Source organism: Strigops habroptila, chromosome Z (assembly GCF_004027225.2).
Source record: "Strigops habroptila isolate Jane chromosome Z, bStrHab1.2.pri, whole genome shotgun sequence".
Taxonomy (NCBI): domain Eukaryota; kingdom Metazoa; phylum Chordata; class Aves; order Psittaciformes; family Psittacidae; genus Strigops; species Strigops habroptila.
In genome coordinates this window covers 60,756,812-60,772,514 of record NC_044302.2, presented here as the reverse complement: position 1 = coordinate 60,772,514, position 15,703 = coordinate 60,756,812, and the positions used below count along the sequence as shown (strand labels likewise).

Genomic DNA, 15,703 nt, shown 5'->3' with positions numbered 1-15,703 from the left:
TAGAGGAAGGTTTAATGTTACACATAGTTTAAATACAGGACCATCTACTCCCACAGTCCTGGTTTTAGATTGACATCTTTCACACAGTTGTTCCATTATTTTATCTATTCAGTACATAGAGGTTAAGTGAGTTTGTTTAGTGGAATCAATCCAAATCTCAGGCACTTTGACTTATTTAATGATAAAGGGAATTTTTCTCATAAATTTACTGCAAAATTCCTGAAGGTTTTCTCTGACATTCCAATAACAGTTGCCTCTGTAAAGACGTGTTTGGGACATCAGAATGATTCACTAAGAACTACAAAAGGAAATACTTTACAGGAATGGGTACCGACTAAAACAGAAACCTACTTCCAGGAGAAAGGAAAAAAAAAAAAAAAAAGCCATGAGGCAGGCAGTATTTTGTTCTAAATTTGGCCTCTTTTTTTTTTTTTTTTTCTGTTTTCCTTTATCTTAAACATTTCCATTGCTATTTTATTCTGGTGCAAACACTTTAACTTTTTTCCTCGTGGAAATTCACAGCTGAACTGGGGAGAAGAAAATACAAGCAACTCATAAGGAGGATTTTCCCCAGACTTTTAGTCTATCCTTGATTCTGTCTTTGATTTCTTTTTTTTTTTCCTATTTTTAAATCAGGTCAAAAAAAGACCTTTTGCAAAAGGTAAGCAATAGCAAGTTCCTAGAAAAGTCAGTGATTATTTGCACAAAGTAACAGAAAAGTGTAAGTAGAACACTATCAGGTGAGCGTTTTCAGTTGCATGCAGTAAGAAGATCAACTTATGTTGCTACACCTCTCATTGTCCTTGGATTACAACATTAGCTTATGAACTAGAATTCCGCTCTGACCACAGTATCAGTAAGAAGATATAGCTCCTTAATGTAGGACTATAAAAACGGTTTCTGATTACATGTTGATAGTGTCAGGTATCGGCTAATTGTTTCAGTTTCAACAATAGTTTATAATTTGTGCAAATTATAAAGAAGACCACATGAAGAACAGGTTACAGAAATATGGGAGGAAAACACATAAAGAGGTAAATTAATTTGAAAATTAAATTTTATGTCTTAATATTTTTGTGTTCTAGAAGAAGGGAATTCAGGCTTTGAAAAGAGCTTTTTGACAGTGACACACAATTCATCCCCACCCCATCCTTCCAGGGCTTATTACTCTGTGGCAGAAAGGAGCTTTACATCCATATCCAGTCACTAGTGAAGCCAGGTGCTAGCTTAGAACAGGACCCTATGGTCACTGTCGTAAGCCACGCTTTTTCTGTTGCTCTAACTCCAGCTAAATTGGAGGGTTTATGCCTGAGAACATAATGCCTTTATGGACTTTAGAGTAGAAACAAAACCCAGCTCAAGCAAATCTAAAGTTCCTCGAGAATTGTGTAGGAGAAGGTTAAGGTTTCACTCCAAGCGTAGAAACAACAAAAGATACAGAGTGTACTTCTAGGCAGTGTCACTCTGAACTCATCAAGGAGCTCAAGGTATCAAAACTGCAAGGACAGATGTCAGCAGTACCCAGGAAAGCAGCAGCTGTTCTGGAGCCTAAGAATATACACCACAGCAGTTCTGCCAGTAAATCTAAGGACTAACTGCAAAATCTATATCTCTTTTAGGCTGTCGTCAGCTCTTTTTATTAAAACAGAATATATTTAGTATTTTGAGAATACTAAGAATATATTTGTACTCACTAAGAATATATTTGTAAGAAGATACCAGACAACAAAGTGCATTTAAGTTTTTATTGGATCAACATGGATGTCTAGGCTAAAAGAATTGTGAATGGAGTTAAATCCAGCTGGAGAGGGTCACAAGTGGCGTTCCTCAGGGCTCAGTTTCAATTACCTGGGCAAGGGAATCGAGTGCACCTTCAGTCAGTTTGCCAACACCACCAAGCTGGGTGGGTGTGTTGATGTGCTGGAGGGTAGGAAGGCTTTGTGGGGGATCTGGACAGGCTGGATCAATGGGCTGTGGCCAGTTGCATGAGGTTCAACAAGGCAAAGTGCCAGATTCTGCACTTAGGCCACAACAACCCCATGTAATGCTACAGGCTGTGGGAACAGTGGCTGGAAAGCTGCCTGGTAGAAAAGGACCTAGGGGTGTTGGCCAAGAGCCAGCTTAATATCAGCCAGCATTTGTTGATTTATGCTGATTCTGTGATTCTACAATAACATTTAAGGTTGCCAAATTTACATGAAACAGCTTTTAATTTGGATTTAGGGGCAGTTTTGTCTTTGACATATGGACCCCTAAGTATTTTCTGTTTGAGGTCTAGAGCCTTATATAGAGCATATTTGCAATAGGCTTACTCCTTTTGGCTGTTTTGATGTTGGTTTTTTTCTTTCTTACCTTACCAACATCACATATTAGTGGTTAGACAGAGTGGCTAAAGCATGTCTGTAAACAGATACAGCAGAGGAATTTCAAGCCCTATTAAGGACACAGAGTGGGGAACATCTCTCAGTTCAGATTTAAGTTGATGACTGTTCATTAAGGCTAAGAATTTGAAAGCGGTCAGGGATACCAGTGGTTGCATCACTCTTGTATGGCTTTGGCCACAGAAACTGGTGAACCATGATGACATTAAGCTGACAGGTCACAGACACTACGCTGGACTGCTGCTCAAGAGCACTGACAAAAAGAAAATACACTGAAGAAAAATGGCTACTGAAGCATTATTTTATTATACAGCAAGTTCTAATACAGAAATTGTGTACTTTTTAAACATATATATGTACAAAATTACAGTGAATGCAGTGATCTGTAGTTTTGAGGAAGAATAAACTGCATGAACACCAGTTTTATTTGTAAACAGTATAAAGTTTAAAAAGTTTTCACAATTTAGAGATTTATACAATATACACTTTTATTAAAAGTTGGCATATGCAATTGGCACTGAATTTCTTCCTTATACTACTATGAAAATACACTTTTATTTTAAATACTTTACATTCAGTGGGAAACTTTCACAGCTTGGGTTTGATTGTTACTCAGCCACCTAATCACTAATTTCGTATAAACCCAGCTATCTATAGCCATTCTTAAAGAGCAGAAAGGCTTTCTTTTTACAAACTAAGTAACACATCTCACATCTGAATCTTCATTCCATATATCCCCAGCTATATATAGCCGTTCTTAAAGAGCAGAAAGGCCTTCTTTTTATAAACCGAGTAACACATCTGAATCTACATTCCAGATATCCAAGTCAAATTTTCTTCTACCATAGGAACAGTTTTCTCATAAAACAAGATAGATGAAAAAATTTAATGATGATGAATATTGATCTTACTAGTCCTAAGGATACCAGTAAGAAATGATTAGGCCTGATAGTAATACAGTAGATGAGAAACACTAAAATAATGGGAGCTGTAAAAAGAATTTCCAAACCATAAGTAGCCCAGACAGGGTCACAGGGATAGCATTTCATGCTATATCAAATTTGGCAGGGATAGTGGTAAAGGGCATTTGAACTGCACATAAGATAATTGGTCCATTTCTTTAACTACCTAATACAGTGAGAAACATCTTGGAAGTAGGTTTCTTTGGAATGTAATAAAGTACCTTGACTATATGAATATATATCCTCCTTTGGTTTATGAATTAGGGATCTTTCACTGAAATTTCTTCCCTAAAAAGTTAGCTACTATTGTTGTTCAGCAGTTGATTAGACAAAAAAAGTCTCTTTAAAAGGACCTAATATGAACAGACTGCCTGCACTAGCATAGAACCTATTAGCTTAATTAGGGATCTGCATGGATGCACATCTACATGATCCTCCTGCAGGAGTGGTCCATAGATATTTTCCTTGGAAACCATTTTAACAGGCCACACAGATTTAAAACTGTAATTTATATTTTCTAATATAATAGAAAATTTTTTAGTCAATACAAAAAAGTTACACAGAAAAATACTTCAACCATGTTAGGCCATAACTATACTTCTAAGAACAATAAAAAGAAGCAGCAACTTGTCTTATTAAGCCACTATTGTGTGTTAAACAGGCACAAAGTGGTTACTAGAACTTAGGGGATCAAAACACTTTCAGAGCACCTCACAGAAATTATTGCCTTAGAATTGCGTACTATGCCACAATTGAAAAGGATCAAAACTAATAAAGGGTAAAATAACATTTCCATGTCAACTGAATAAAAATAATTTATTTACAGATCATGTTGAAAAACAAGGCCTCTCCTTTTCAAATAAATACATATATTAAGGGAATGCATACACTAAAAAAAAAAAACCCAAAAAACAAAAAACAAAAAAACCTCTGTGCAATTAAATGAATAGTTCTTATGTACTAAACAAAACCATAAAAACATTCAAAGTACAATAGTGCAATCATGTCAGAGCATATAGCTGATGTTTGCCCTTTTACATTTTAGGTAGAAGACAAAGTAACCTTTCAAAACAAAACAACACAAAACTTCATTCACTATTCCATATAGTATGTATGTATACTATTCCGTATAGTATATATAAATATATGATTTAATTTCTTTCTTTTTTTTTTCCCAAGTTCCTTTGCTGTAATATGAATTCTACACGGTATTATGTGTATACTCAGACTTAATGGAACTGATCATCATAGGATTTCTAAAACCAGTTCCAACTCAGCTATACTATATCCCCATTTGATAGTGCTTTCGTACCAATTAAGATATTGACCATAAAACTACACAAAGGCAAAACTTTGTCAGCAGTTTCCAGCCTTAAATCTTATTTAAAAAAACAACACTGTTTCAGAATAAAATTGCTTTACATACTGCATAAAAATTAGAGAGCTTAAAAAAGGGGACTCAGTTTATATTATTTGGCCGAATAACATGAGAGATTTTGGTCATTAAAATAAATTTAAAAAAAAAAAAAAAAAAAAAAGTACCCAAAATAGCAATGGCCAAATCCTGCAGAGAGAGAAAAAACAGGTGCGATGGCAGGTCCCTGAACTCACATCCTTCAACAAGGCTCTCTACAGGCATGGACATTCACATGGCACTCTCTATACGGTAAGAACCTTAGGCGTGAAAAGGAATTACTGCACATGCACACACGTTGCCAACTCTGGGATGTGGAAACTAGCAACATCTGCAAGAGGTACCTCACAACAGCATCATTATACTGGTGAAGACAAGGCCAAGAAGGATCTAACCTCCCTCAAATACTGAAAGGGGAGTCACCAAGACCACAGCCAAACTCTTCTTGGTAGCAGAAAATACGAGGGGAAACGGCTACAAATCTGTAGTCACTTGGGAAACCAAGACTGGACATGGGGAGAAATTTTTATCCAAAAGTGGAGTGCAAGCATGGGAACAGACTGCCAAGAATGGTGGTGGTATCTCTATCTTTGGGGATTTTCACAGCTTGGCTAGCCAAACCCACAACTAACCTGATCTAGGGCTGGCGGCAGTGCCTGAGTGCTTGGGAGGTTGAACAAAACCACTTCCGAAATCCTTCTAACAAACAACTTTATGTGATCTTGTGAATTCAACGAAAATGTGTTGCTCATGCACGTGTGTTAACAAGGTTTAGGCTAATATATTTCACCTCGTCTACTACAGGCTTAGTCCACAGAGCTGCAGTTCTGGAGACACACAGAATGCTGAGCTTCAGTCTAAGCTCTACAAGTTAACAAAAGATAGTAACACTGAAGAAGCAATATTTTGGAATGTAAGTAACAGCTTATAATCATGATCTTTTCTTTCTTTTTTCTCTGAGAAAATGCAAACACCTATGTGCAAGCTTACACTTCAGAAACCAAGTGCTGGATCATTGCCCTCTCTCCTCCCTACTACTGCAGGAAGAGCTACCCGCAAGTAAAGCTTACATTAATTCTACTGCCATTTCACTCCTTTGGAGAGAAGCTTTTACACAAAAAAACCATAGAAAAGGCCCTCATCAGTGCACTCAGCGAAGTGTGGTTTTCTCCTCAGAGAAGCTAATTATAGCTGTAATTTTGTTGTTTAAATAATACAAGGTTAATAGTAAACAACAGGTGTATGACCAGGCATATTCCTGATACACCTGTGTCTCTCCTTCATTCTCTGCCACCTGCTCCAAGTTTTAGGATTACAGTGAGGCATCTTGTACTGCTGGGTGGGATGATGCTACAACCCTAAAGTCTCCTACCTGGAAGAAGGTAGTATGTAACAGTTTCCTTAGTACTACAAAAAGGAAAACAAACATGTTTTCTCTTCTAGGGTTGAAGTACAATACAGTGAAATAAAATGCCTTATTCCTTTTGGCATTAGATTTCACTGTCTTGCTAAGAACAAGCTTTCAGCTGGTTACCTGAGGGTTAAGTGCTCTGATCTAGAGGTTTGAAAGTATGCCTAATTACACTGCTCTTCCTACTTTAAAACTGTTTGGGTTTTTTTTTTTTATTCTGAACCATCCTGTTGATGAGAACTCCACATTTTATAAAACTGGTAAAGCACCACAGGCTATACACCATTCAGCTATAGTGCTGATAAAATGCAGGAACAGCTGCTTGTCATATGGGTTTTCAATCACTCCATAAAACTTTATCCAAGGTTGATTTACCAAGCTAGGTGTCAGCTTGGAGATGTTTTATTAATATACCCAGAAAAGACTGAAACAACTTGCTGGCTCTGAAGGAGCCCTATCCCAGTCCAACAAAAATTAGTGAAAGCTGAGAAGAACTGGGTCATGATTGTTAACTGTAGAAATACCTACAATTTTTACTATGCAATAGGGTTGTTGGGAACTGATATAAGCAATAATAACTTAGGTTTTAGAGATGCTGAGACCTAAAGCTACTGCACACTGGTGAGTTTCTCAGAATTTTCCTGAAATCAGACAAAGGAATTCTAATTAAGGTAAGTGGTCGCTGTTCATTTCAGGGACTTCTCTTAATGAAGAGTTTAAACAGACCTTTGTGCATGTGCAGCAATTCTTTCACCTGCAGGTTTAAAACTTCAAAAATGCATAAAGAATATCCATTAAAACAGACTCCTCTGTACTACTACAATCCCTCAATTAGGGTCTGAATGGAAGATATGACAAACAAGGGAAAAATTACAACTCGCATCTCTGTAATACTAATAATGATCTAATCTAAACAAACAGGCAGGTATTAGATCATTAATTCTTCTCGGTAATCCTACATATCACAGGTATTATAGTCTCTCCGGAATTTTGAATGGTCCATGGTAACGCATGGTAATGGTCCATGCAAATATTCCTTTCACTTCTGAGCTATGTAGGATCAGATGTAAAGTCTACTTCTCAGTTCTGAATCAAACCCCAAATCCCAAAATTAAATAAATTCTAACTCACTAGATTTTCCAAAATTTCACCAGAACCCCATGCACCTGCCACTGTCTTAACCTGACAGAGACCATTCTGCTTCATGCCCTGAACTTAGGGTTTACCTGGATCTAGACAACCTTTCAATGTTTTGGTGTTTTCCTGGGAAAGGTTTCATCAGCATATAACTTAAGGCCTCCAAAAAACTACATAAGCAGGCACAAACAAAAAGAGATTAAAAAAATTGAAGCTGTAATATTTTTCTTTTCCTATGAATATGATATTACAATGTTCTGTATGTAAGAAATCTTGAGCCCTTAGAGAAACAAGCAGGTAAAGACAATAAAATACATTACAATGTTATGTGCAGTGACGACCATAGCATTGATTTGACTTACATTACTTAAGAAAAGTGAAACCAGAGCCTATCGGGCAAAGCAAGTGCACAAATATGAATGGACAGAAGAGTCTGGATTTTTAACATGACGTGCAATTTCTAAATACACAAATGTATAGTCCACAATAGAAAGAATACATTATTGAAATCCTTCATTAACTTTTTTTTTTAACATACAAGTTATTTAGGTCAGGAAAAGTATCTATCAGTTAAACATTGCAACAGTTTTTCGTGAGTGCCGATTTTTTGACAGGTGTTCCAGCCAGGCTGGTTACTGACCTCGTATCATCTTGATTATCACTTCGTTTTCGCACTTCCCTGTAAAGAAACCCAAACAAACAAAAAAATGCATTCAATTACTGTATTTTCATTCATGTTCACTGTTCTGTTTGCCCCAGTATATATTACAGAGCTCACCATCATCGGTTACATAGCTAAAACTCGGGGGTTTAGTGCAGAGAATCAACATGTCTCCTAAGTTTCAAACTTGGGAATCATATCAGTATTTCTATACAAATCGTAGCTAGTGCTAGAAATATAATAATTTCTGATATAAAATAACTCTCCTCATATTAGTAGAATAAATTCATAAAGTAACTCTAAGAACACTGTATTATTCAGCACAATGGTAATGAAATGTTAATTTCAAAATGAAGTGCTTCTTTCAAAGAACACAAATTACTAATACTTGAGTAAAGAAATTGCAGACAATCATTCCACACCAAAGTTCTGGGTAATGTATAGGCGATATGTGCATCAATGTGCTTTGTGAAGAAAATTTTTTTGGGTTTTTTTTTTTTTTTGAGATTCTGAAAAGAGAGGCTCCAAGTGCCAAAACATTTTTTTATCCTTGAAACAGTTAAACAAAGGTATCATGTTTAAACATTAGAGATAATTTTCCAGCTATGATTAATGTTATATAACTGTGCTATATATGTTCTCTAATCTCTTAATCCACAGCTGCATTCATGGCCAGGTTCTTGGTAACAAGACATTTAACCAATTGGCCACTAAGTCCACACTGACATTGACAGACAAATAAAAAACCAAGACTTGTTTGAAAAGGTAGTAGAAGTGTAATGTTTGGCTTTCACATTATCACAGAAATAGCTGGTTGCTAAATGGATCACAAATTCTATCTTTTACATAATTTAGAGAAAGAGACATCAAAGAATATATGGGGAATAGAATGGTCAGTAATAAAATTGAGTATATATTAATATATGTGAAAGAATTAAGAATTAATTATACATAATTATATGTACTTGAAATGATTTTAGGAAAGAATTAAGAAAGTATATCCATGTCCCATTACAAAATGTAATTCATTCACCAAACAGGTTTTAAAATTGTGAGCTCCTTAATCGAGCTGTAAATTAAATATTAATTATCAAGACAGCTTTGTGACATTTGCAAGCAAAAATGTTACTTTATCAAACTGAGAAGAAATCCTACCTTGTAGTTATTTATAAAGATTTAATATGTTATTAATTTTTAAATTCTGTTTGTTAAATTTTATGTTGGTATAATTTTGGATGTACATGTGCAATGTGCATGATGTGCAATTTCTAAATACACAAATGTGTAGTTCACAATAAATACAAAGAAAAATACAAAAAATACAAAGAACCTTTGTATGTGTATTCACATTTAATGTCCTTTTCATTAAATATACACAAGATTTGTTTATTCAAAAATAAAAACATAGCTACTTACCGAGCAAGATGAAGAACTGCTTCTACAACATTAGATCCATCTTTTGCACTTGTTTCACAGAATAGTGCATTATAAGTCTGTAAGTAAAAATAAAATGTTAAACTAACTAACCTGGTTCCCATGTGAATATATGTATTCAATTACAAATAGTTTCCTCAACAACACAAAGAAAGATGACACACATTTAAACTAACAGGACTTTTATCTCACACTCTCATTCTCCAATATATTCACATTAGTACTGTGAAAAAAACCAGTAAAAAAAAAACAGTAATTACTTTCTAATTGTATTTTTTTATATATCCAGTATATTCTGAATTAACAAACTGAATAAAAACCACATCATGGGCTTAATGTCCAAATTAAATCTTGTCCACAAGACTGCAAAATAGGAAGAGAGTTGCTAAGACAGGTTACTGAATCGCTCTTGTTAGCTATTTGTGAACTACAGTATCTGGTATTCTAAGTTAATCAGAAATATCATTCAGACATGACACTTGCCCCTGTATAATCAATCAATTGCACAAGCACTCAGAAATTCAAGACATTAAAAATTCTACATTTTTTCTGCAAAATAGGGGATATGTGCATCCCTCATTGCCCGTATAAATACATGCACAAGACTTTTCCAGACTTCTATTTATAGCAGGCAGCTCCTTTTTTCATTCTGCAGACATGGCAGGAATACAAGATAGCCTCTTGAAGATGAAAATATTCTACTCAAAATCTGTACAGACACAAGCTAGGTGAAAGCCTCATTTGCTCACTAGTGTGCTTTGTATTTATACTGGCAATTTCTCTTTGGCAGCAGCAAATATCAATCTCCATCCACTTTTCACCATAAAGGCTGAGAACACTATCCCAGCCAAAAATTAAGTGCAGGTCAGTGAATACTGAGCTGTGATTTAGCCCAGTGAACACCATCAAAATAGGATAGTTTTCATGACAGATATCTACGAATCCTTATTACTACATTTGAACAAATGACCTGAAAATTAATTCTGTTTACTAGTTTCTCACATGGTTCTCAGATTCAAGTTTTGAAGACCACTTTATACTAAAGAGGTAGACTTCGACCTTACCATAGCCAGCTTTTCTCCATAATTTACAGAAACACATTTTTGTCCTTGTTCTGTAACAGTTTGACGGAGATCCGCTTTGTTACCCACCATCATAATTGGAATATTCTCATGAGTTGCATCCTGTAAAGAGGATTTTATTTCCTTATTGCTAGAACACTCAGAAAACAAAAAAGTAACTAGCATCATCATGACCAGCAGGTCGAAGGAGGTGATCCTGCCCCTCTACTCTGCTCTTGTGAGACCTCACTTGGAGTACTGCGTACAGTTCTGGTGTCCTCAACATAAAAAGGACATGGAGCTGTTGGAACGAGTCCAGAGGAGGGCCACAAGGATGATAAGAGGGCTGGAGCACCTCCCATATGAAGACAGGCTGAGAAAGTTGGGGCTGTTCAGCCTGGAGAAGAGAAGGCTGCGTGGTGACCTCATAGCAGCCTTCCAGTATCTGAAGGGGGTCTACAAGGCTGCTGGGGAGGGACTCTTCCTTAGGGACTGTAGTGGTAGGACAAGGGGTAATGGGTTCAAACTTAAACAGAGGAAGTTTAGATTAGATATAAGGAAGAAGTTCTTTACAGTGAGGGTGGTGAAGCACTGGAATGGGTTGCCCAGGGAGGTTGTGGATGCTCCATCCCTGGCGGTGTTCAAGGCCAGGTTGGACAGAGCCTTGAGCCACATGGTTTAGGGCAAGGTGTCCCTGCCCATGGCAGGGGGGTTGGAACTAGATGATCTTAAGGTCCTTTCCAACCCTTACGATTCTATGATTCTATGATTCTATGATCATGTCATATTGATTTTCTTCCCACAAAAATAATTTTCCGCATTATCACAAAAAATGACAGACGATGAAAGTAGGGCTGAGAATCATGAGCTAGTTCATGTTTAACATCAGCCTGCAAAGATGTGCTTCCCAACAAGGCATTTCATATGTTAAGTAAGCCTAATGGAAATGGTTACAATACCCAAACGCTGTAAGACAAAATTACTATGGGAAAAGTGTCAAACTCGTATAGTATGATTAAAAGAAATGACTTTCAGAAGATGAATTAAAGATTTTGCTTAATTCTTTCGCTCTTATTAAACGCTTCTGGTATTAGAGAAAAATGCTCTACATTACATGCAAATTTGTATTCAAATAAACAAACAAGAAGTAATAGTAGAAAGAAATTCTCAAAATTTCACTTGAACTATAGCTAATCTACAGAATCCAACACACTGGTTTAAAATGCAAAGACTCCAAGGAATACTCAAGCCATTCACAAGAGAGCATCTGAAGTGGGCTCTCATGTTCATTTCAAAAGGAATTGAATGGAAAGAGTGTGATTACATGACACCCTTTTATACAAAAACATGTATCAGTTTTAGCACTAACTGGATATGTCAGGACACAATTAGGACTTCCATATAGCTTTTACTTCTATGAGTGTTTGCAGTCTGGCTAAATGCAACATACAGATACTCAAATTTTATAAATAATAAAGTTAAAAATGCAGCGAAACATAGTTTGTAACTTGCATATACTTAAGGTTCCTACCTCAATCATATCCACCCATTCTCGCACATTAAGAAAGCTTTTTTCACAAGTTACATCATATAGCAGTAAGACACCATCTGCTCTTCTGAAGTATGACTTCGCAATACTTCGAAATCTTTCAGAAAAAGAAAATTTGCATAAGGCCACATCATCAAAAAATAATTCAATTTAACATCATTAAGAACATCACATTACTTTATTACACTACTGAGGAAGATTCCCTCCACACTACAAGATGAGTTTTCTCATAGCTTCTTTCGTAAGTAGATCTTGAAAACTGCTGCTGTAGGTCTATAAATGTGCCATAAGGACCCATAGGATCCTGTCCTAAACATCAATCATAATTTTTTGTATCAAAACAGTATACATTGTATCTATTACAAATAATCTGCTTTACACTGGAATTTTGATTAGGTGACAAGGCTTTTTCACTTACATACAACTTTAGAAATTGAATGGGTTACTCCGCTACATTTGAAAACATATGAAACCAATAATTTGGAATTAATTCATCAGTGACAGTCATCTTTGCCACTAACATAACACAACCAATTTAACAATCAAGGACAGCAACTAGTTATTTAGAATATATTTTAAAATATTCTTCATAAATTTATTCTGTGGGAGGAGAACAATTGAGCCTCTGACTACCTACTTCACATAATTACTCATACAGGCAAAAATAAACTCATAGAGACCAATACAAATCTTGGTCAATGAACAGATTAAACTGGCTTTCAAGGTGTTAGATTAACCTCTTAACAAGCCCCAAAAGCTACCAGTAAAGAAGTAATGGCTCTCAAGTAAATTTGTCATAGGATTTTGAGGAAATTCTACACAATAATTTGAAGGACCTTGGATATACATTCATCAAACTGTATAATTTCATCATAAGTCTTTTTAAAGTCTCCTGGAAGAAGTTTTCATACACTTACTACAATGCAAATCAGGATCAGGACTTTCAAGGAAAGGAGAGAATGGTGAAGGGAAGGAAATCTCTAAGATAAAGCCTGTGCAGAAATACAGGTCTGTAAGGACAAAGAGGGAAGAAATAATGTACATCTACTCCATCTTTTTGTATTGCAAGAGAGGGACACATGGGTTTAATTAATGCTGTGGTGAACCTCAACTATTTCTGCCTGCAGAGAGGAAAGATTACCTCAGGCATCACCGTGGCTAACAAATAAATGTTCCACCTGTCATGGGTCTCAGCAGAACAAAATCACATCTGTTATAGACACTTGCATATGGCCAAACTGACTTACTATCAGGCCACGTAATATTTAGTGGGGTTGTTTTTCACCTAGGTGGAAAAAGACAAACATCTTTTAGAAACAAAACAACTGAAATTACGTAAGTGCAGAGAATCACTAACCTCTCCTGCCCAGCTGTGTCCCACAGTTGTAGTACTGTAGGTTCTCCATCAACAATTAGTCTTTTCATTTGAAAATCCACACCTGAAAAGAATAACGTGTACAAACAAAAAAATCAATAACCTTAAAAACCCACAGAAAATGTCAAGTTATGTGCCCTAAACAGGTTATTTCAAAATTCATCTCTTTTAATTGATTACGAGATTTCAGTCATCAACACAGCCTTGAACTGTAATAATCCCCTGAACGTATTTATCTTTAGAAAAATATTTACAGAAATATTTTATACACACATTTTCCCAGAATCATTAATACAAATGTGTCATTATGACCAGCAAAAAAGAACATCTCTATCTTATTTCTCTAAGCAGTTTTATGGAAGAAGAGAAAATGTTTTATAAACACACTATTTCAAATGCCAAGAAGAAGAAAGATAGACTAGAACAAAAATCCTGTCTCAGAGGCAATAAAACAGATATATAACTATGATTTAACTGAAGGACAAAAATTCAGTCTTTGGAATCAGTAAATAAAGTTTGTCAGCTGACAGCTATAATAATACACACAAGTCAGAAATCCCTTCAGCTGCATTTAAACAAAAGCTTCAACAACGCTTTGAAGAAACTGACACAAAAAAATACTATAAAAGACATTAAACAGTAGTATGAAATACTAAGGAAAAAGGAAAGAGCTGAGGACAAGAAAGTAATGAAAAATGTGAAAAGGATCATACAGACATTCTAAATCCGTTACACTGAAACTCTCTTTTCTAGTGCTTGGTGTTGTTCAGGAACAGGCTTTGTACTTTGCAAAGAGAAACTAAATTACAGCAATACCCTATTATCTACTCCAGCCAGCAGTGAGGCACTTCTAACCTTTAGTACTCAATTAGATCTCACATCCTAAGAAACTTCATGTGTATATTCAGGAAACCCTGGCAAGAGACCACAGAGAGTAATCTTTTCACCCACTTCCACAGAACATCAATGAAATTCACTTTAGAATTTTAAGAACAACAACTATACCCAGGGTTGCACTGGTATTGCCTCGAAATTCATTCTTGCAAAGTCTCGTAAGGAAACTGGATTTTCCCACTGCTGCATCTCCAGCAAGAACAATCTTGTAAGCCTTCTCTGAACTGGGGTATTTCGGAGTACATTCAGTTGCATCTGACTGAAAATAAAAAGAACCCCTCTATTTCAAGTCATATAAAAAGTATTTTCCACATCAAACACTTCTTGTTTTTTTCTAATGAACTGGTTACCTGAGGGGTGAGAGCAGATATGTATCTCCTTGTTGAAGCAATTGAGCTGCTTCGACTTACTGGTCGTGAAGACTTCCAGTCTAATACCACATTGCTGTTATCAGGACTGTATGCTTCTTCATCCCTGATCTCTGGAACCTGAAAGTACAAGCTAGTGTGTTAGCTCCAGTAAGAAAAATATGCTTTTTTCGAATGGCACAGCTAAAACTGCTTAAAACATTTGTTCTTGCATTTTGGATTAAAAAGAGATGAATGACCAAATAACCCATGAAATCCTAGTAGTAAAACTGTGATTATTTTGTTCTTATTTATACTTGCTCTTCACTATAGCCTACATTTCATTCTTAAATGTGTTTGCTATTTGGTGTATGTGCTTTCAGTACAGTATTCAGATACAGAAAATTAATTTCCATACAGAAAATTCAGCTTAAGAAATAATTACAATAAACAAATACTTTATTTCAAAACTCATTTTACAAAAATAAAAAAATTCTCTACATTACACTCTATCCTACAATAACAGGATAGAGAGTAATAACTCAAGCTGAATTAAATACAGCACAGCTGTAATTAGCACTATTCATAGCATTTTTCAACTGCAAACAGACTAAATGTCTCTACTAAATGCACGGCAAAGAATCTGCTCTATAAAACCCTGTGTTGTGCTGTGTTTGATACTAGCCTTGCTAAGAAGTCATCAGCAAAGCTTCCCATTTTACTAACAACAAAATATAGAAAATAACACCTTCCTACGTTTCTAAATTCTCTGAGACTTACTGTGTAAGCCAATGTATGCACTAACACTATTCTTTTTCTCATGATATTTTTTCATTCAATGCCACAACATAGTAAGAGAAAGTGAACGGAAACCTATTTGACTGCTATAGTATTTGCTTTTTAATCATTAGAAAATGGACTCCTGTCTGCATGTTGTTTAACAACATTCAAAACACACATGTACTTCAAAAATGAAGTTATTACCTCAAACATCTGTCAAAAATGTCAAAAAGAACATTTTATTTTAAAGAGGAATAACTATTCATACATTCTCAAAAAAAATGTCATTAATTTTAT

General features: G+C 35.6%; 1 protein-coding gene across 1 annotated transcript in view; it reads right to left on the bottom strand.

The window, feature by feature from the left end:
* Positions 1-2,697: 2,697 nt before the first annotated feature.
* The window catches only part of RASEF (RAS and EF-hand domain containing), a 46,948-nt gene continuing 33,942 nt past the window's right edge, over positions 2,698-15,703 (bottom strand). Inside the window, exons 11-17 of the mRNA XM_030470638.1 lie at positions 14,630-14,767; positions 14,391-14,538; positions 13,368-13,449; positions 11,993-12,107; positions 10,465-10,584; positions 9,383-9,459; positions 2,698-7,984 (exon numbers count right to left, since the gene is read on the bottom strand). Coding sequence (XP_030326498.1) covers positions 7,876-7,984; positions 9,383-9,459; positions 10,465-10,584; positions 11,993-12,107; positions 13,368-13,449; positions 14,391-14,538; positions 14,630-14,767 — 789 coding nt within the window. The 3' untranslated portion in view covers positions 2,698-7,875. The remainder of the gene's footprint in view (positions 7,985-9,382; positions 9,460-10,464; positions 10,585-11,992; positions 12,108-13,367; positions 13,450-14,390; positions 14,539-14,629; positions 14,768-15,703) is intronic.